The sequence below is a fragment of the Nycticebus coucang genome, chromosome 5 (assembly GCF_027406575.1).
Source record: "Nycticebus coucang isolate mNycCou1 chromosome 5, mNycCou1.pri, whole genome shotgun sequence".
In the NCBI taxonomy this organism is placed as follows: Eukaryota; Metazoa; Chordata; class Mammalia; order Primates; family Lorisidae; genus Nycticebus; species Nycticebus coucang.
Window position 1 is genome coordinate 50,479,148 of NC_069784.1, and position 22,597 is coordinate 50,501,744.

A 22,597-nucleotide genomic window follows, 5' to 3' on the forward strand; every position below is an offset into this window, starting at 1 on the left:
TCCTCTACACCAGTGGTTCTCAACCTTCCTAATGCCGCCACCCTTTAATACAGTTCCTGTGGGTCGAGACCCATGGGTTGAAAACCGCTGCTCCACAACATGCCTGAGGTGCCATCCTGAGCGCCCTGCAGGCTAACCCGGGCTGGTATCCAGCAGGTGCAGGGGTATAGGCAGCATCCCTTCAATTGGTCAGCCCCCTGATATCCTGGTTGTTAAATATTTTTACCATCATCCCTTGGTGTATCCAAGTGACTCCCTAGTGGAGGCAGGCCTGGCCGCAGCAGCGGGTGGCATGGCAGATGTTGCAGCCAGAGTACACAGGGACAGTTTCAGCACCAAGATTCCACAGTGAGCTCCTCTGTGGATAGAAGGCCGGGCCCCGTGTCCTGTATCTCTAGAACTCAGGTGAACCCTGGCTTTTCTCCCTTGGACACACACACTGCTCCAGAGATCTCAGGAAAGGCATATCTAGTTCGGCCAAGGATGACAATTGGATTGAGGGCCTAGACAGCTGCAGATGAGGTACAGGCAGCAGAGGGCAGCCAAGAGGGGCTGCTAACCTAGACCCGTGCTGTGTGCCTGGGCAGGGTGCCTGGGGCGGGGAGGGCAGTCAGCTGATGCCAGGTTAGCTGTGTGCAAATCAGGGCTTATCTCAGGTTTGCTGGCAGCTGTTGTGACATGAACAGCCTTGAGCAAAGCAGTGAAGGGGGCAGCCCCAGCCTCTCGTTCCCTGTGTATCCCCACGCTCCCCACTACTCCCTGCAAGCTCTGTTCCCTTCCAAGGAAACCATTCTCTTTCTTCCCAAGTGCCCTTTCTCGTGGGGGCTGGCTGAGGAAACTTTCTAAAAGGAAATGAACAGTGACCTGATGTCTTTTCCTCTCGTCCCCCACCCCTCCTCAACTCAATCCCTATCTTCCTGAACCATTGCCATTTCCTGAGAGGACCCTGGAAAAGCAGTACCCTGTTCCTCCAATGGAATAGTTTCCTACTGAATATTTCATTTCTGGGGGGTGGGAGGAGAATAAAATCATTTAACCATAAGGACATTTACACCAGAATATTTATCACAGCTGAAACAATCGCCAAGATATGGAATCAACCCAAGTGCCTATCTACACATGAATGGATAAATAAACCATGGCATGTGTATCCCATGGAATGCTATTCAGCCTTAAAAGTGATGGAGACCTTACATCTCTTGTATTAGCCTGAATGGAGGTGGAGAACATTCTACTTAGTAAAGTATCACAAGAATGGAAAAGCAAGTATCCAATGTACTCAATACTTATATGAAACCAGTAGATGAACAAATACACAAACATATAAGAGAAAAACACAATTAAATTCAAGTGGGAATGGGCAAGGCAAGGGGAGGAGGGGGCATTGGTGTGCTCTCACCTAACAGGCACAATGTAAGGGTACATGGCACCCCCCCTGGGTGGGGAGGGCAACTACAACTTGGACTCTACCTAACAAAAGCAAACAATGTAACCTAATCATCTATACACTCACATTAATCTGAAATTTAAAAATAAATAATAAATCAGTGGGGGGCCTGGAGGAAGCAAAAGCTAACCTGTTAACCTCTGGCCTGTGTTTCTTTGTCTAAATAACACTGGCAAGACACAACCACGGAGTTCTGCTCTTTAGCTCCTGTGGGCCTCGTCTGCTGGCTATCTGCAGGGTGTCTTTAGAGAAGCAAGCTGGCAGCTATGTCCTGGCATCTCAGCTTGCCTGCATCTGTCATAGCACTTGGCAGGTGGCAGAAACAGAATGGAACTAGAAGGGGAGAGGGGCCCGTGTGAGGTGAGGATGCAGCCCACCGACCAGGCGACCTGTCAGGCTCTCTATGTGTGTATGGGCTGTTACGCTTCTTGTGTTCTGTGTTCCAGGAAATACAGGATTCCCTTCCTCCTCCTTTCTTTTTATTTGCCATTTAGAACAGAATACAAAATTGAGAAATTCACAGGAAACCTTAAGAAAGAAACAAAAATAAGGTAGCACAAAAGTTTAATAATAATAATAATAATAAAGCTGTAACAAAAGATAGGAAAGTTTTTCTGGCTCTTGAAAGAGACAGCTGATGTGCACATTTCTGGAGACCAGCTATTCAGGAACAGCCTTCTAGTTTCTCCATCTCACTCTCTCATCTCGAGTCCATCACACCAAAAGCTGGAGACAGCGGCTGCAGCGGGGAAGGAGGACGGGCCCACAGGGGCGGTGCCTCACTCCACAGCGCCCAAATTTATAGGGCGATGAGGTTGATTCAGATTTACTTGCCAGCTTTAAAGCAGGATTTTAAAAATGTGATTCATGGGCAGAAGCTCTGCTAGCAGGAGGTGCTCCTGGCTTCCCCCAGGAGCCATTCCACAGATCTGTAGAACTTAAAGAAACAAAAGAAGATGCTGCTCATCCCGGGCACTGGGCTGTGCAGAGGGGATCCCTAGCTGCAACCCAGCCGGGGCGCTCCTGGGACCTACCAAGCTTGGACGCCTGAGGGACCTGTGACCCAGTCTAGAGGGGACAAGGCTGGAGTCCCAGGGTGCACAGCTGGCGTCTGCTTGTGGGAGGAGGGCAGACTGGGTAGCACCACAGAGCTCCCCGTGTGCCCTGCTGACATCAGCCCTGCATTTCTGCTAAAACCTCACTGTGGCAGGCCCATTGCTTATAGGAACAGTCTGCATAGAAAAGCTCAAAAGAGCACTGGCTTTGCTCTTTAACTACAGTGCTGCCTGAGACTGAGAGGTGTCTACGAGGAGAAGGAAGAAGTCTGATTTGGAGATTTTCCCTTGAAAACCCCACATTTCTCTCTCTCTCTCCCTCCCTCTCCCCCATTTCTGATGACTACACTAAGTTGATGTATTTAATGCCTCCTCTTTGCCACTGACCTGCCCTGAAGACCCATATTTCAAACAAATACACACACACAGAGACTGCCTGGCATTACAGAGTCCTGTGGGCGGCTCCCTGGGCCCATCCTTCTCCCCTGCATCCTAAAGCCTTGGTCAGGCAGCCGGCTTGTTCACCTCTTCCCGCCCCTGACCCTGGGCCACAGCCCCCAGCAGCCTGGCACCTGTGAATGCCAGGAAGGAGCGAAGCGCCCGCCCAGCACTTGTCCTGCTTCCTCCCCTGGACTTTGTCCATCTCCTCTGTCCACTGGCCTCTTCCCTCCTTTCCCTGCCCCTGCCCCTGCCTTGGCACACCTTTTCCTTCTTCCCTCTTCATCTGCCATAGGAGGGGGAAAGTGTTAAAACCTTGGGCTTGGGAACTGTATTAACTGAGATTTAGACAGTTGTATAAATGGTTATAAAAGAAATCCCTTCCCCTCTTCCTTCTGTGTATCTTAGCTTTTTGGTAGATAAGCTGAAGGCAGATTTCTGGGTTGATTCCAATCCTGAATCCTTGCTGTTCCTTTTGAAAATACCATGAAGAACTCCCTACTTCTCTCACCCCTCTCCTCCTCCAGCCACTTCTCTTCTCTTTACCCCAGCCCCCCACTAACATTCTGAACCTCCCTGCCTCTCCCCCAAAGGAATCACTGGGCAGGAACGTTGCTGTGCAGATCCCTGGCCCAAGCCTCCCTCCAGCCGGGGTGTCTGGCTGTATCAGAACCTCCGGCCACACTTCTACTTGTGAATCTGTCCCCAGCACGCTGGCGTGTGTCCTTTCTGAGGCTGTGCATCACGCCACTGATCTCATCCCGTGAGAGTGCTGAGTTCCACAGGATTAGCTTCACAGCCTGCTCCCTCTTCCCAGTGCTAATTTTGCTTTGATGGAGCTTCCAGGAGAGCTTGTTATCTTGGGCAGATCAGGTAAAACAAACCAGACTCCTGTTTTTCACACTCCAGATGTTCAGAACATGCCCCTTACCCAGTTTCTGCCTTTCTAAGGCAAAAAGCCCCAAGAGTTTCAATTGGTCTTCATTGTACAAATTCTTCACCTCTGATCATTTTGGAAGCTATGGACCATCCCTCGCCTGGTTACCATGTCAGAACTAGAGGAAGGCATTAGGGTTTTAGGTCACCAACCCTACAAACCCTCACTCACCCTCAGACGGAACGCCGGGCATACTTCCTGCGATGCAGCTCGTCCACTCGTTCCAGGTACCAAGTCCCTGGGAAAAGGCTGTTGATGTCACCAGGTGGTGAGAAATTCACTGCAGAGTGAGGAGACCAGGCAACACTCACAAAGAGGTTCATGAGTTTGGAGAGGAGAAAATAGCATAGGGACAGGTACAGCTTCACCGTGAGGCTCTCTTGGCTGTGTTGCAAGGGGCCACAACTTCACCTTGAATATACCAGGAGGAGCACACTGGACCAGCAGAAGAGCCAGGTGAGCAGCCACACCGGACGTAGTACTGAAGGCCCGGCTCTTACGATGTTATTATAAGGGTGTGACGTTCTCCTACGGTGAACATAGCCTTCCTCCACTGAAATCTCCATCATATCCTTCTCCAGTACTACCCAGGGTGCGGATGACCTCAGAGCCTCCTGTTTCCTCCCAGAGCCTTCCTAGTTCTACTTCAGGGCTTTGTACGTTGATGTGCATCTCAGAGCTCCTGCTTTTATTTTCTCTCTCTCTCTCTTTTTTTTTTTTTTTGCTATAACATATCTCCTGATCTAGATGAAATCAATGGCCACTAGGGTCTAGGTTTTCTGGAACATTCCTAATTCCATACGCTGTGCCTCCTTTTCAGACCATATTCTAAACCCAGACTTCTCAAGCCCAAAGTTTTACTTAAGAAGATACAATCACCATGGTTTTAAAATCACCATCTGGCTTTCCAGTGCTACCTGTGGCTTTTGTTTCTCTTTCATTTGTTGCTTTTGGGAAATAACAAAAGAGGACGGGGCACTGGGTGGAGACAATAATTATGTGCTGGTAACTTATTAATATACAATGATTCATGTAATCTGTTTGGAAATCCTGCAAAGTTGGTATGATTTTAGAAATAAAACAACTGAAAAAATTTAAACAATTTTCCCAAAGACTAACAGCTGGTAAGTGGCACAGCTCAGGTTTAAATTTGTATATCTGTGTCTAAAGTCTGGACTCTTCAAACTGTTCACAGCATTTTCAAAGACTACACTGTTCTCTGCACTGCACTGCGTCTCCGTAGTTGACCGCCTCCCTGCATTGACCACCATCTTACGTTGACCTAATCTTCATAGACCGGACATGCACAAGTCCTCAATGGGAGTTCTCTATGCCGACCACCTCCATATGCTGACCAGTGTGTTACAGGCCCTGGGGTGGTCAACTTACAGAGGTTCTACTGTGCTCTGGCTGCCATGGGACTACGTCATCCAGCATCATGGCTTGGAATCTGAAAATAATCCCAAATAATCCCTTCTCTTCCTTCTTCCTGCCCTTTGTCTTACCCTCGTGGTAGAAGTGTTCTCTTTGGTTCATTACTTCTGTGAATTCCTCAGGAGACATTCGCTTTCGGGAGTCCAGGCGTTTTGGCAGGTCTGAGGTACTAGACACCAGCTTCTCCAGGGGGGAGCCTGGGAAGTAAAAGCGAGACTGTTACACTTTCTTCCTGTCATTATCACCACTGCCACACCAGGAGTCCCAGGGAGAGCCAAGTTTCAGGGGAACCTGCGCCCTGGGGGAAGTGCTCTGAGTGTGGCTGAGCATACCAAGAAGTGATAAGCCTATACACATGTCAGCAAAACATGTAGGTAGACACACTTACTTAGTCAAGGAATAGCCCACATAGTAATCAGATATACGTCCTTGATCACATCAGTCACAAAGTAATCAATATATACCTACTGGGTAACTCAAATGCATCAACGTCTCTTTACCAAAATACAACCAAATCACCATTACCTCTTCCCTGAGCTACTCACTGGAACAAGGTAACTGGGTTCCCCCCATCACCATTTGTTCCTCTTCAATCTAGTCACTAAGTAGTAGTCAACGGAGTGCTTTAAATGAATAAATTAGACAAATTTACTCCACTGCTTAAATCCCTTCGGTGATTTTGTTTGCTCTTAATCATAACCTGATTTCTTTTACCAGATGAGTCTCACCAGGAGTGCCTGATAGACAGCAGAGACTTACCTGGAGAAGCATCCTGGGACACGCGAAATGAAAACAGACTTGCTGCTAAGCCAGAGCCATAGGAGAAGGCACCGATCCTGGTGCCGGCCAAGTCCTGGGCAGAGTGCCTGCAGGGAGAGACTCCCGCCTCAGCCACCCTGGCTTTACACTGTGCACAGCAAATCCAGCACCTGCCCACGTCCTGCAACTAGAAATGAGCTTCAGGCCCTCGACTTGAAGAGTGACTTTTGGTAGGGCCTAGGGACAGCTAAAATCTGAGATCTCTGAGGCACCGCAGACTCACGACCGAGTTAGATGTAAATGGAACTTCTCCCCACTCACAAGACAAGATGAAGTTAGTGAATTCTGCAGGTGCTTCCAAATGGGGCTCAGACTCCTGGACTCACCCTCCCAGCTGCATGTTTACTGGTAATTGTTCAACAGTGCTAACATGTTGATCATCCCCTATCAATCAAATTCACCCCATTTTTTCCTATGTTATATGCAGTATTTCTGTATAAAACCCACAAAACAGAAAATCAGAAAACTTTCAACTAGTGCTGAGTGTGGTGACTCATGCCTATAATCCTAGTACTTAGAGAGGCTGAGGCAGGAGGATTGCTTCAGCCCAGAAATTTGAGGTTGCAGTGAGCTCTCATGATGTCACCATTCTTTAGCCCTATTAACAGAGTGAGACCCTGTCTCAAAAAAAAGGAAAAAAAAAAAAAGGAATTAACAACTAGCAATTGCTCAACCACTGAACATTGCTACTTTAACTGTTTTAGACATGTAATGCTCACCAAAACAGTAGGCAAATGTTTTTATACATATGAGCCACATAGAGAGTAAGAATTTTTCTAAGGTCAAAGCTAGTAGGTGGTGAAGACATTTGAACCCAGGTGTGGACTCTGCAACTAGACTCTTTTAACCACCATGCTCTACCAATAACAGAGATTTTTAAGCAGATGAGACAAAAATATGCATAGATTTCCTACTATTTTATTGCTGCACCCAAAAAAATCTTGCATATCCCCTGATATCCACGCACTTCACTTTGGAGATCAGTGTTTAATACAGATTGCAAATGTGCCTGTACATATACACCTTTGAAATAAGTTTCTTTCCTCTTTCTTCTTTCTTCCCTCCCTTTCTCCTCTCTCCATTCTTTTCTTTTAAAAGTCTAAACCATACCAAAGCTGCAGATGCTGATGCAGATGTGGAGAGAAGGGAATACTTTTACGCTGTTGGTGGGATGCAATCTAATACAGCCTCTTTGGAAAGAAGTATGGAGAATCCTCCAAGAGCTCAAATTAGACCTTCCATTTGATCCCACAATCCAACTACTAACTATCTACCCAGAAGAAAAAAATCCTTTTATTTAAGGACATTTACACTAGATTGTTTATCACAGCTCAATTTACAATCACCAATATGTGGAAACAATCTAAATGCCCATCAAAATAGGAATGGATTAACAAACTGTGGTATATGTATAGCATGGAATAATATTCAGCTGTAAAAATGATAGGGACTTGGCTCAGTGCCCGTAGCTCAGTGGTTAGGGCAGCCACATACACCAGGGTTTCAAACCCAGCCTAGGCCTGCTAAAACAACAATGACAACTACAACAACAACAAAGAAATAGCTGGGCATTGTGGCAGACTACTCAGGAGGCTGAGGCAAGAGAATCGTTTAAGCCCAAGAGTTTGAGGTTGCTGTGAGCTATGACACCATGGCACTCTACCAAGGGTGAGACTCTGTCTCAAAAAAAAAAAAAGATGGGGACTTTACATCTGTTGTATTAACCTGGATGGAGTTGAAACACAAGTATCACAAGAATGGAGAAGCAAGAATCCAATGTACTCAATACTAATATGAAGCCAGTAGATGATCTAATACCCACATAAGATAAAAACTCATTTCAGTTCAAGTTGGGGGGATAAAAAGGAGGGGAATGGATGTGCTCCCTCCTAATGGGCACAATGAAGGGTATCTGGCAAACTTCTTGGGTGCAGGCACAACTTCAAGAGGGACTCTACCTAACAAATGCAAACATTGTAACCTAGTTGTTTGTATCCTCACCTTAACCTAAAGGTCTGAACAAGGGAAAGAAACAAACTTGGCTGAGCCCTCAGACCATGAAGTGGGCCTGTCAGAGGTGGGGTCAGATGCAGCACTCACCGGGCCAGAAGTGAGGCCAGACACCCATACAGGGAAGAGGTGTACATGTTCCCATTGCGTGTGGACAGGTAGAGGGAGGCCTTGGTCTTCTTGTTGAACATGTCCAGAGAGGCCTTTAGAAGCGCTTTGTCCAAGTCCTTATTGCTGTAGGTGTCTTCCAGCTTTAGGCCCCTGGGAGGCAACCAGAGGTGGCCAGGTGAGAAGCCGCAGGAGAGGAGGGAGAGAGCAAGGGCAATAGCAGCAGCTTTGTGAAACTTAGTAAATGTGGAATGTAAATGTCTTAACACAATACCTAAGAAAGTGCCAGGAAGGCCATGTTAACCAGTGTGATGAAAATGTGTCAAACGGTCTATAAAACCAGTGTATGGTGCCCCATGACCACATTAATGTACACAGCTATGACTTAATAAAAAAAAAATAGTAGCAGCTTTTACAGAGCAGACTTTGGACGTGTGTTTATTACAACATTTGGAAAAACATAAAAGTGTGTAGAAAAATATGCCACTAATATACCAATCAGAGATAGAACTTAGGACATATTGTTTATATTTTTCTTAGGAAATCCATCCCCACTTTTATAAAATATATTAGAAAGTAGTAATAAAATCACACGATGCATTCTGGGTACATGCTTTCTTAACTCAGTGTGTGTGGATTTATCCCTAACATTAGATCATTTTATATAACATTATTTTTAATGGTTGCAGAATGGTCAATGACATGATGTACCCTATTTTAAACGATCTCATTAGTTAAAATACTGCAGGGAATAGCTACGTGTTCTTTTACATGTGGAATTACTGAGCCCAAAGGTGTGCACATCTTTAAGGCATTTGCTTTCTACTCTTCTATCACTCCTGAAAGCACTTTATCAATTTACCCATCCCCTATTGCCCATTTCCCCATAGCCTTGTCGATACTGGGTATTTAAATTTTAAAAAGACTATGTAAAGAAAATGGTAACTAGTACATTTTACTAATAAGCATGCACCTTAAAAATTTGATTATACCATGTATATATTTCAAAAGAAATCCTTTGTTCATATCTTTTGCTTGTTTTTCTAACAGAGGGTTTATTTTATTATTGATAATATATTTATGTATTAAAGATATTCAGCTATTATCCTTGGTATATATTACACTTTTCATTTTGATAGGGCAGGTCTTATAATTTTGACATTTTAGTTAGTGGCAGGGTTAGTAGTAGTTAATAATAGGGGCAGATACTGGTAGAATAGCCCAAAACTTGACACAAATAGACACCAAGAAGAAAGGCAAAGATTCTCTCTCCAGAGGAAACTCTTTGCATTGAAAACACTTCTTTTCTGAATATCTTAGAGTAGTGCGTCAATAAACAGCCCTCTTCCTGATTTTTGACATCTGAGGGGTTGAACTGCCCTATTTTATAAATGGGAGAAATTCAGGCAGTGAGCAGGACATCACTTAAGATCATGACAGGTACGAATGGACCTGATAGCCCCCAAGTTTCCGCCCCGAGTGTGACCACTGACTTCTGTGTGTTAGAGTTGGCACTGACTGTGAGGTCCTCCAGGGCTGGCACCGTGGAGTCATAGCCACTGTAGCCTCCTGAGAGCTGAGAATGATGTCCGGCACACAGCGGATGTTCAGAAAATATTTGTTGACTGGGTGATTAGCCACACTCACGTTCCCTTTCTGCTTTTCCCCTGTGGCTTCTTACAGTTACCTGATCCAGAGGTGCTGGCAAATTCCCCATGTTCCCCTGAGCAAACACATGGAGGGCCCGATGTGGACAACAACCCAGCACTCTGTGCAGAAATTGGTATCATTTCTATCACGTTGGAAGGATGCCATCGCTGCAGGAGTGCTGGTAATCCAGGCTCAAGATGTGAGGGCGCCCTTAGGCACCCCACAAAGAGGACTCACCTGAAGGCCTCCAGCTCCTTATATAAGCTGGACTGGGTGTTGCCACTGCCTGACAGGAAGTCACTGAGCATCAGGCGAGCCAGAGATTTCTGGACCATCTTGCAAAAGGGTGTGTGAAAGATCATAAACTGGAAATCGTCAAGAGTGAAGGGTCGGTCGGTGCCAGCTGGAAGGGGAAGCACGGACGCAAGGATGTAGCATGAGGGACGAGCCGTTTCGACCTAAGTCTGAAAATTAACTGTGCCAGGGGACTCCAGCCCCCCAGAGAACTACTTCCCACCTCCAGCAAACACAAAGTCTGTTCATTTGTTTTTCACGCCTTCACTAAACCCCTACCCTGCCACATATAAGGAAAGAAGGGAAAGAAACACACAACTTCGGACCCGCTGCTGCCACCTCCGTGACAGATGCTGGCCCCATGTCCACTCTGTGTGGTACCATTTTCCAGAGGAGGAATCAGAGTCTCAATAAAAGTAAGGGAAGTCATCCATCCAAGGTCACCCAGCTAAGAAAAGGCTGGCTTTTAGCTCAGGGTCACATGTCTCCTATTCTGCACCTACAGACTGTCCCTCTCATGCTAATGAGGAGGGCAATGCCACTTCTGCCATTAGGAAAGTTTATACTTTGGTTCTGTAATCCAAAGTAGCATCCACCAGATTCCACGGGAGAATAAGGAGTAACATGAAAATGTCATAAGAATTCAGGAGACAAGAGCATTTAGCCAATGACAATGTTACGGAGGGCAGAGGCAGAGAGGCCCACGCTGACTTCTCCTCAACCCCTGCCTCTGGCAGGCAGTGGAAAGGGCCAGATGTGGCTCCTTATGCCCCCCCAAAGCACTGCTGCTCTGCGCTTTGGCATGTGCCCTTTCTTGCGCTGAAACCTGCCTTTTGCAGATGCCCACCTGGGCATGGCTAAGTAGGTGAGACACTTTTTATTTGTTTTATTTTTTAAGACAAGAGTTTCACTCTGTTGCCTTGGGTAGAGTGCTGTGGTGTCATAGTTCACAGCAGCCTCAAACTTCTGGGCTCCAGAGATCCTCTTGCCTCAGTCTCCAGAGTAGCTGGGACTACAGGCACCAGTCACAACACCAAGCTAATTTTTCTATTTTTAGTAGACAAAGGGTCTAGCTATTCCTTATTAGGCTTGTTTCGAACTCCCGAGCTCCAGAAATACACCCAGAGTGCTAGGATTATAGGTGTGAACCACCATGCTGGCCACTTTTTGTTCTAGCGTGGGTTTCTCTGTATTTAAAAAAAAAAAAAATGTATTCACTTCCTTTCTGATTATGAAAGCAGTACATATTTTTTGCCAGGAAAATTTGAAAACTAAAGATTGAAATAAAATCAACCTGTCATATCACTATACGGAGAAAAATCGCTGATAACACTTTCCTGTACGGAAACTATAACAGAAAGCAAGATTTTCCCACATCAATCAGACTTTAAAGGGCGATGGACTACAACCCAGAGTTCAATTCTGCCTGCCTTGGAAGCAAATCCCATCTCCTGAGGATGTAGTTACCCTGCTTCATGAAATACCGGATCAGACAACTAAGTTTGAGAACTCATCCTAGAAAAAGTGCTACATGCCTCCTTGCTGAATGTCACTACGGTCACCTTGAAGTGCTCCGCTTGAGAAGCTATGCACAGACGCCAGTGCCTGGTCCACCCTTCAGAGCACTTTTTCTAGGATGAGTTTGTGAACTTAGTTTTCTGTCTTCAGACTTCCCAGGTGGCTGACACCCAGTGGTTTCATACTGGTGGCTTTGGTCTGGATCGTTTACTTTCTTTCATTTAGCTCAAGCTATAGGCAATTTTATACTTGAATTTGAATGACATCCACATGGATTTTAGCAAAGACCCAGAGAAGAAAGAGTATAAGAAGGGGACAGAAAACGGTTCTCTTAACATTGTCTGCAGGAAAGGAGAAAGGAGACCTTGCCTTAGAAGTGTAGGTACAAAGGTACAAGCTCGTGACCCCTGTAAGCAGAGCCCCTGCTCTCTGCTCTCTGAGCTCCATACCTTGCTTCCACTGGTTCTGGATCTTGTGGCGGTATGATGTGTAACACCGATCCAAGGCCCGTAGGTAGCACTGGATGGAGAGCTTCCCATCCACCAGTGGGTACTCTGAGGCCAAATTTGGCTTGTAGAAGTCATAAACGTTCTCCATATGGGTTCCCCTGAGCCCTGGAGAGGCACACAGTGGGTTACAGAGGGTTTCAAAATCTGCACAGCCTATCTGGAGCGCAGAGGATGAAAGAAGCACGTCCCAGCACTTCCTGTCTCCCATGCCCAAGCCTGAGCCTGCTCACCTTCCCTCAAATAGTCAAAAGGGTTCAATAGGTCATTGGCATTACATGGATGAGGTTTGCATTTTCCTTTCTGCACCTACGTGGGCTTAACAAACCAGGAATAGAAGGCAATTGTCGCAGGATAGACTGTGACACTTCTCATCCAGTCACCTCCTTTCATTGTCAATCTCCAGCACGGTTCCCTAAGGCGCCCACATGACTCATGGCGGTATTGTTCCCATGTCTGATGATGCAGAAGGGAGGCGACCTTGCAATTCCCTCTTCCTTCCCTCCCTAACCACTGCTTCTCAGACCAGCCTTTTGGACCCAAGCGACCTCACCGTCAAACCTGTATCTCAGCCCTGAGTAGCCAGTAGGCCAATATAGGCACACAGAGGTCCTCAAACTTTTTAAACAGGGGGCCAGTTCACTGTCCCTCAGATTGTTGGAGGGCCGGACGATAGTTTAAAAAAAAAAAAAAAAAACTATGAACGAATTCCTATGCACGCTGCACATATCTTATTTTGAATTAAAAAAACAAAATGGGAACAAATACAATCACACCACCGCATGTGGTCCGCAGACCGTAGTTGGAGGACCCCTGCACGGTTTTGCCTGTGCTACACACAGATTCTTGGGAGTGATTTACTACAAACCTTGCTCCAGGGCCAAAGGGGCATTGGGCCCAAGCAGCATCGCCACAGCTCCAGCCCCACCTGTGGGACGAGCATTACCATTGGGATAGACGGCGATATCTCCACACACCACCATTGCGTAGCGACCTATAAAGAGAGAAAGGAATTATCACCACTACGGGATTTGGAGTGGGCTGAGTGCCTGCTGTGTGCTGGGCACACTTCTAGGTACTGGAAATGGAGTGGTAAACAAAACAACAACCCCAGCCCCATGGATCTTATAGCTTCTAGTACAACTCATGAGGCACTTGGAATGCACAGCCAAACCTTACTGTCCTAAAATTCTAACTGTAAAATGCTCATTTATTCAGAATTCTATTGCCCATTCTATCGGCACATTTGGAGACAATTTTGTTTTATACCAGTCACCTTACAGCACTCCATAATCCTGAATTTTTTTTCCAAATCATAAAAGGCAAGGAATAGAGAGGGAAACTAACATTTAAATACTAGCTAGACACCAGTTGTCCTCAAATAATTCTTTAAACAACCCAATTAGGTAGGCAATGTCCACATTGATGAATGAGGACTCTGCCTTCCAGAGAGATTAGGCAGCTGAATACGGAACTGATTCAAGCTCAATTGTAACTCGATCCCACACGTGGGCCTTGAATTGCTTGGTGTTACTTGGTAATACCTCATTGTGAAAAGAGTTTATGCTGAGCAACCACATTTAATGTGAATGACCCAATTACACTAACTTTGTGGCAATCTATTATTCATACAATAAATAGCTGTTGTCTTAACTATTATTTGTTCCCTTTCATCTGATAGAAGTACTGCCCACCGAATGTGAGTCTGTGGGGGAGATACGGTAGTATTTCTAGCATTTTATCTAACCTATCAGGAAGCCCCCAGTACTCACCCAGAGCCTTAATTCTATATAATCTAATTTTCATGATAAACCTACATAGCAGATAAAGTTATCTCCTCTTTACAGATGAAGAAACTGAGGCCTAAAGAACGTAAGTCACTTGCCTAAAACCATATAGCTAATAAATGGTAGGAGGATTCTGAGTCAGGACTCCAACCAAAATTCATTTCTCTTAAGAATTATTACAAACCCAACTGCAACTCCAGCAAAAAAAGAATTCTTTTGCCCCCAATGATATGTGTGTATAAAACGTACATATAAAAATAAATTTTTAAACATACTCAGAATATATTTATATACTTAAAATAAAAATATATGTATGTAGGATGTATTTTATATATATAAAATTGGGGAAAACAATTTCTTTATATAAATACACATATACACATTGTGGAAAAATTTAGAAATTATGGGCAAGTACTTAGGAGGCTTTTAGAAAAAGGCTGGTAAATTTGACTACCTAAAAATAAAAACCTTTTACCAGAAGCAATGTCAAAAGACAAATTGGGGAAGTATTGACAATACCTATGACCAACACAAAGCTACTTATTTTCCTTCATTTATAAAAGTTTAATTAAAAAAAGAAAGGCTCGGCGCCTGTGGCTCAAGCAGCAAAAGCGCCAGCCATATACACCTGAGCTGGCGGGTTCGAATCCAAACAACAATGGTGGCTGCAACCAAAAAATAGCCCGGTGTTGTGGCGGGTGCCTGTAGTCCCAGCTACTTGGGAGGCAGAGGCAGGAGAATTGCTTGAGCCCAGGAGTTGGAGGTTGCTGTGAGCGGTGATGTTACAGCACTCCACCCCAGGTGATAGCTTGAGGTTCGGTCTCAAAAAAAGGTTTAATAAAAAAAGATAAATTATATTAATCTAACAGAAAAGTGGCCAATAAATGTCATAACAATATTTAAGATTTCTTATATTGAAAGGCAAATAAAAAATCCTATACTTTTACTTATTTAATTGACAAAGTTTGGAAAGTTTGCAAATAGGTACAGTAGAAATGTAATTTAGTGAATTTTGAAGAGCTATTTGGCACAGTTTGTCAAACTTTTGAGTCTACCTATCCTGCAATTCTGCTTCTAGGAATCTATTTGTGGAGCACGTGGCCACAGCATACACAGCTACTGCACAATGTTCACTAAAACAGTATTTATAATTGCAAAAACACGACAATCTAAACACTTATCTATATGGAACTACTTAAATGAAATTTGGCATATCCATCAATAGACTATTATGTAGTTTTTAAAAGACCTTGCATAGGCTGCTACAGAATGATCTCTAAGATATCAGACAGGAGGAATAACATGTATGATGTCTCAAACGGAATAGACATGCGCGTGCTTGCAGGTACAAAAGAACTGTGGAAAAGTGTTTGGAAGAACACGTGGACACTGTTAGGCTCAATTCTGGGAAGTGGTGATGCAGTGTCCAAAGGGGACTTTTCTTTATACCCTTTTGTGAATATGCATATATATTTCCTCAACTATCAATGTCAATTGCTTTCATTACAAAACAGACATGAAAAGATGGGGACTCCCAGTCAATCTGAGCCAGCACCACTCTTTCCTTCCCTCATACCCTCTCCCTTCTTTCCAGTTGTTCAGAACTCCCTGGTGAGTCCCAAAATCACTTCCTCCTGTCTGAGGGTCCCCGGGTGGATGGGTGTTTGGGTCAGGAGCAGAAATTTCATTGACACTGGCCTCTTCTGGTCTCGGTGGTTGCTGTCACCTCTAGAGTGTGCTGTCCACTTGTGTGTGCTCAAACTTAGACATGCTTTTTGTTTCAAATACAAACTTAAAAGTCACATTTTAATGGTTGCCTTTTTATTTTTACTTTTCTATCAAGACATCATATTAAAGAACGGATACATTTGCAACCCTCATTTATGGAATATCAGGCAACACAGCAGGATCTATTCATTTGAAATGATGTGATTAAAGCTGACAAGCTTCTAACAATGGGTTCTTTAACTTTTGGTTAAAAGCTTGTAGATGTCACATATCCTTTGTTTCTACTCTCCAGTTAAATACTTGGTTGGACGTGTTAGTAGCAGGTAAGGATTTCTAGAGAGGTAAAAATACAAGTGCCAAGTGGGAAAAGCAAAATGAGAACACACTTGATGGTGTGGAGACTGGACCACCAAACCCTATCAATGGAACTGAAAAGGGGGGTCTTACAGGGTAGTTGAAAAAGCATGGGATGGACTTACGGAATTACATTACCTTACTGTATGAACAGACATAAACTCTGACTCCTCTTGACCTCTTTTTTAAAACAAAGAATATTGGATTAGAATAATTAATTATTAGATAATCTCTATGGGTCCTGTCAACATTAAGACTTTAACTTTACAATTAATGTTCATTATCAGTTCCAAGGCTTTTTTTTGCAGTTTTTGGCCAGGGCTGGGTTTGAACTCACCACCTCCAGCATATGGGGCCGGCACCCCACTCCTTTGAGCCGTAGGCACTGCCCACAGTTCCAAGGCTTTTTTAATCCTAGTCTCAAACTTAGTATATACAGAGTGCCTTGATTGTCAAAGTACTGTTCTTTCACACTTCTACGGGTTATTTTATTCAATCCTGCAAGGCAGATAGGCAAATAAGAAAACCAAGGCTCAAAGAAGCTAAGGAACTCATCACTAATTATTAACGGAGCTGTGGTGTCTAAGTCTCATCTTGTACTTTTTCCCTGGGATCTTTTCTTACCATCAAAGGGGTTATTACCATCAAAGGGGTTATTCCTCTAATATAGCTTTGGGGGAAGATAGAAGTAAGATGCAAGGTAATGTTAATGTTCATCAAAAACCAGGATCCTAGGAGCCAGCCAAGGGAGAGTGAGTAGAAATATTCTGTGTTTAACAGTCTATCCTGTGATTCTTTAAGCCTATTTCTACCACAGTGTTTCCCCATTAACATCTAAACATATAAATTTTTCAATATCACCAATGTCTTTCTCAGAGACTTAGAAGATGTTTAAGAGAAACAGGTAGAATAAAATATGTTACATGTGGTTTGGTGTCCTGCCTCTGCCACTCACGATGTGTAAGACATCAGATCTTCCATATTCCCATCTGTAACTCAGGTGTGACACTCACTTCCTAGGCTGTTGTGAGGACTAAACGATGGCTGTGTGAACATGCTGTCTACCCAGCAGTATGAAGACATAGGGATCTAAGTGGTTATTATGACCTTGGGTGTTGGATGGGAGCAGCAGATGTGTGATTACGTTGTTCTTCCTTCACTAGGTGAAACCAACGGTAGAACTGAAAGGCAAAACTGACAATACTCCGCCTCCAACCCCAGCTCCTTTCTTACATAAGTCCCCTTGGCACGACATACCGTCCCAGTAGCTGGACTCCATCCAGTTGGCAGCATTGAAGAGGGAGGCGGTGCCGCCGTAGCAAGCATTGGTGGTGTCTATGCCCTCAATGTCAGTGTTGCCCGAGTCCTGGAAGAGTTCCATGAGCACTGTTTTGACAGCTTTGGACTTGTCGATGATGGTCTCAGTGCCCACTTCCAGCCTGCCCACGGAGTCCCATGGGAGCTTCGTACGTTCCATCAGCCGTTGCGCCACCGTCAGGCACAAAGAGTTGATGTCTTCCTGGACTGAGCAGAAACCCATTTCAGTCTGGCCCAAGCCCACTGTATACTTCCCTGCTTCCACCTGGTTATACTTCTCCAGGTCAGTCTGGTCCACATATTGGGCTGGGAAGTACACCTCCAAGGCAAGGATGCCCACATCCTTTGGCCTAGAATCTGTTTTGGCCAGAGGGACGGCAGAGACTGTAGAAAACCTGTGATGGAGATAACAATCAAAAATCTCATTAATGCTGGCCAGGTAGGCAGCTCACACCTATAATCCTAGTAATGTGCGAGGCTGAGGCAGAAGTGCTGGAGGTCAGGAGTTGGAAACCAGCCTGAGCAAGAGAGAGAGACTGTACTAAAAATAGAGGAATCAGCTGGCCTGGTGGGATACGCCCGTAGTCCCAGCTACTTGGGAGGCTGAGACAGGAAGATTGCTTGAGCCCCAAGGGTTTGAGGTGGCAGTGAGCTAAAATGGTGATGCTGCATTTTCGCCAGGGTGACAGAACAAGACTCTATCTCACAAACAAAAATTTCACTAGTGATCTGTAGTTTTCTTTCTTAAAAGACGGTGATACAGCAATTGTTTAATTCATTTTTAAATATATTTTGAAGTTGTGTTATAACTACAAATTTAGCATTGTTAAAGCTTTCTGTTGAATTGACCCTTTTATCTTTAATTAAGTATCTCTTTACGTCTTTGTAATACTCTTTGCATAAAGTCTACATTTTCAGACGCCAACATAGGTATAGTAGCTCTTACTGTTTGCATGGTATATCTTTTCCTGTTCTTTTAAACTTCCAACCTCTCAGAGTCTTTATATTTAACATGTGTTTCTTGTAATCAGTATACAGTAGAATCTTTTTCTTTTTTTTTTTTTTGCAGTTTTTGGCTGGGACCAGGTTTGAACCCGTCACCTCCAGTATATGGGGCCAGCGCCCTACTCCTTTGAGCCACAGGCACCGCCCTGAATCTTTTTTTTTTTTTTTCAAAAAATTTTTTGAGACAGAGTCACTCCATTACCCTAAGTAGACAGAGGGTAGCATGGCATCACAGCTCACAGTAACCTCAATCTCTTGGGCTCAACCAATCCTGTTGCCTCAGCCTCTTGAGTACCTGGGACAACTAGCACCCCCACAACAGCCAGCTAATTTTTCTATTTTTAGTAGAGACAGGCTCTCACTTTTGCTCAGGCTGGTCTCCAACTCCCTAGCTCAGCAATCCACCTGCCTTCGCCTCCCAGAGTGCTGGGATTACAGGCATGAGCAACCGCACCCAGCCTTATACTTGAATCTGTTAAAAAATTGTAACAATTCTTACAGTAGTGGCATTTTGATTAGAATATTCAGTCCATTTGTATTTTTTATAATTACTGATATAGTTGGAATCTTGCTATTTGTTTCTGTTTGCTCCATAGACTCCTCATTCCTTTAATCCGCCCCCGGTATTCTTTCTGATTAAGCAAATATTTATTTGTCTATTTTACTCCTTTTTTTTTTTCTTTAAGTGGTGACCTTAGAGATTATAATATGCATACCTGGCTTGCTGTCATCTAACTTAAATTAATGCTTCTATTGCTTTCTAAATAGTGCAAAAACCTTACTGTATGTAAATTTTATTTATCGTCTCCATCCCTTTGAGCTATTGTTGTCATATACTTACTTCTGTGTGTTACAAACCCTTATAGAGCATAATTTTAAAAATACTACTCATTTTTAAAGTGTACCTCTTATTATCCTCCTTTCTTCTTCTTCTGTCCTTTTTGTACACAAGAGCATATCCTGTTTGTCTATTTCTTAAGGAAGTCTTCTGCTTGATTCTGTCCTATCTGCTTTTTCTGATTCAGCCTTCCGATACAAATTGAACACAGCCCACACAGTGCTTGCTCAGACACACAATAGTAACTAAGACATCCTTTGTGCCCACAGAGAGCATGGCCTAAGGGAGGAGGCAGATGTTACAGATAAATACACAGTGGACTGAGCAGACCTGTGGGGACACAGACAGCAGAAAGAGCCACTCCAGATGAGGCCAGAGAGAAAGGCAGAGGGGCCAGTAGAAAAGGGGAGAGATGATACATTTCCTTTCTGGACCCATTTACACCTCTTCAACCCTGACATTTATAACCTGCAGGGAAAATCTGGAGAGCCTCCTGCTTGCTACAAACACAGGGCTCACCAGCCCACCTCCCATGTGCTTCCACATTAAAGCACTTGAAATCCAGTCACTTAAGTGACATTCTTCATTTTGTAGATGGTGACATTAAGGCACACACTGGTGAAGTGATGTGCTTAGAGTAACTTCATAGTTTTTCATGTGTTAGAAGTAGTCTGTCCCTTCCATGCCTTTGGTGCCAGGTTTTCTAATGTAGCTCCATGCTGCAGGAGCTGTCGCTCAGATTGAACGGATCCACCCATTGTCTTTAGGACTCCAGATCTCTGGTAGCTCCAGTTGTCACAACAGGAAGGCCACTTTTAAGGATGGCTGTGCAGCAAAAGTGGATTATGTGATCACAAGACAGTGAGGCAACACGATAAATGTGCATCAATGTCTGACAAGAGAGATTTGGAGTTTATTTATCTATTTGGTACCCTCCAAATAATTGGAGTTTGTACTCTCAAATATTTATGGAGGAGCCTTCCCAGCACTGGGGGCTAATGGTTAACTGGCCCTTGGTCCTGCCAGTTTAGTTGTCTTTTCCCTGAACCTCACTCTTGTTCTGCCTTCTCTGGGCCAATTCCTTCCATGTCTTCCGGTCGGAAATCAAAGGTTTCCAGGACAAAGGAGAGACTCTAAGCACCAGTCAGTTCATAACTTTTGTAACTGTCCTGGTAGGGGGATATTCCTAGAAGTAGATTACAGAGCCTGGAAGAAAGTTAACATGTAGAGGTTTCCAGAAGCTTTAAGCCACTATAGCTGCGTGTCCTTCTAACCTTGTGCTTTCTCTAAAGAATGATCTCTTTATTTAGTTTTAAACCAGGTTTTTTCTGGTGTTGTCTACTTTAAGAACGTGTATTAAGCTTTTATTTCTTCACTCCATCTTGCCTCCTTGCCTTGTTTCAAAATTAACTATAACTGGCCAGGCATCATTCTGAGCAGGGGTTGTGGGGGTGAAGGGGCTGGACAAAGAAGAGGAGAGGGCAACTTAAGGGCAGAAGGTGGTTAGGACCATAAGAGGTATCTGGGCAAAATCCCACAGGAGTTCAAAGGAAGCAGAGAACCTGTCAGTAGGAGGATCAGAAGAGGCTTCATGGAAGAGGTTGCATTTGAGACCGAGCTTGATAGGAGAGGGAGCTTCTGCTAATGTAAAAGTGGAAGGGGATGAAGGAGCAGTGGTTACAGCAGGGAGTGAGGGAACAGACAAGGGGCTCTGGAGAGGTGGGTGCTGTGGGGAAGCAGGAGACAATATGTGAGAAATTTATGAAGTGGGGGCAGCATTCTTAATTTAGAGGCAGCAAAGCAGATTCTGAGATGGGAGTGGTTCTTAGGTTGGACTCAGGGTGGGTGCAGGTCGGATTAAAGGGGATAGACATACAGAGACAGAGTAGACCCGTAAAAAGCAGTATCAGTTGAGGCCATGGATGTCGGGATTAACTGTGAGCACAGCCAGGGGGAAGTGTGAATGATGATTCTGGAGTTGGAACCAAGGAAGTCAGAACGTTGGTGAGGACTGATGTCTGTCTCCCAGCTGGTGCCAACTGTTGTGTGAACTGATAGGTGCCACATCAATTCCTTCTTCAGAAATAATATAGAAACAGGCTAAGCTCTGAGCTGGGACATTTGACCTGTGGGTAGTGGTTCAGCAGGGGGTGCAGAGAGTGTCGAGGATGGCAGTGTCACGAGGAAAAGAAGAAGGCTCACAAGCTTTACGTCTCTATACACCCAGGTTCCCTGCGTACTGGGCAAGGGAAGTCACTAGATCCCAATCACTTTTCTAAGTAGTCAGTACTCATGGAATACAGAGAGAAAAATGGAAGGAAAACACTAGTGCTAAGGTGTTGGGATGGTTTAGGGTTAGATAATCACACAGAGGAGGCCCAAGGCACCAACACACATGTACACACATTGTTATCTTTAAATTTTATGCCTCCCTTTTATAATAAAACTGGAGCGCAGGCAAACACAGCTTCCTAACCCTGGTGCATTATGGATCTGGCTACACTGACCTGGAGCACTGCTTTTGCTAACACTGTAGCTGGCACAGAATCCTGAGGGTCTTGGCAGAGTCTTGGGGTCAGGGTGGGAACAGTGGTGGAGAGGGGAGAGCCGTGGGCCCTGCTACTGATATTTTTACTGCTTGGTGCAGTTGGCAGAACAAAAGGTGCTGTTATTCATGAACACAGCAGGTGTCAGAGGTTTGGAACCCTCTCATCCTGTAGCTGACAGGGACTGCTGAGAGATGCATTAATGAGATCCTGCGAAGTTAAGTTGCTGTTTGAGGCTGTGCATAAACCCTGACATCTTTTGACTGGGATCCTATTCCCCCCCACACCCCCCACCCCCGGTCCCCCCACAGCAGGGTGTCTGACTAGCTTGTACTGGCTCCCAGACACTTCTCAAAGAGTGACCTGTACAGACCCTTGGGATGGCTGGACTCACCTTTGGTGGGCAGCTGGGAGCAGGCGCGCAGGTGTGAGGGAGGCTTTCTGCATCACTCTTGTCACCTGCAGGACCTGCTTCACTGGAGTCAATAGCCGCTGCATTTCCAGAGGAGCAAGCAGAAGGCCGGCAGTCCACAGCCCTAGGAGGAGACACCAAGGAGCCGAGAGCCCTGAGCAGGCTGGGCTTTATAGGACCCTGAGACTCCTGCCTCTGGAAGCCCCGCCCTGCTCAGCCAGGCTCAGTCAGCTTCTAAAACTGGGCCAAAGGGCTCACTGGGAATGTGGGTGAGTCACACGCACACAGCCACCCTGCTCCTGGGCATGTCTGGGAATTGCTAGCCTGATGTCTCCCTTCTCAGGCTCTAAGCAAGGGAGAGCAGCTTACAATGTTCCTCACTGGAACGCATCCC

General features: G+C 44.9%; 1 protein-coding gene across 1 annotated transcript; it reads right to left on the reverse strand.

Annotated features, from left to right (window-relative positions):
• Positions 1-1,994: 1,994 nt before the first annotated feature.
• HMGCS2 (3-hydroxy-3-methylglutaryl-CoA synthase 2) lies at positions 1,995-22,355 on the reverse strand. Its single transcript, XM_053592267.1, has 10 exons — positions 22,186-22,355; positions 17,343-17,797; positions 13,085-13,210; positions 12,160-12,324; positions 10,136-10,301; positions 8,231-8,401; positions 6,071-6,177; positions 5,383-5,508; positions 4,049-4,157; positions 1,995-2,384 (listed from the first exon to the last, which is right to left on the reverse strand). Exons 1-9 carry the CDS (start codon positions 22,287-22,289, stop codon positions 4,051-4,053), a joined length of 1,527 nt encoding a protein of 508 aa, XP_053448242.1. The 5' UTR covers positions 22,290-22,355; the 3' UTR covers positions 1,995-2,384; positions 4,049-4,050.
• Positions 22,356-22,597: the final 242 nt, after the last annotated feature.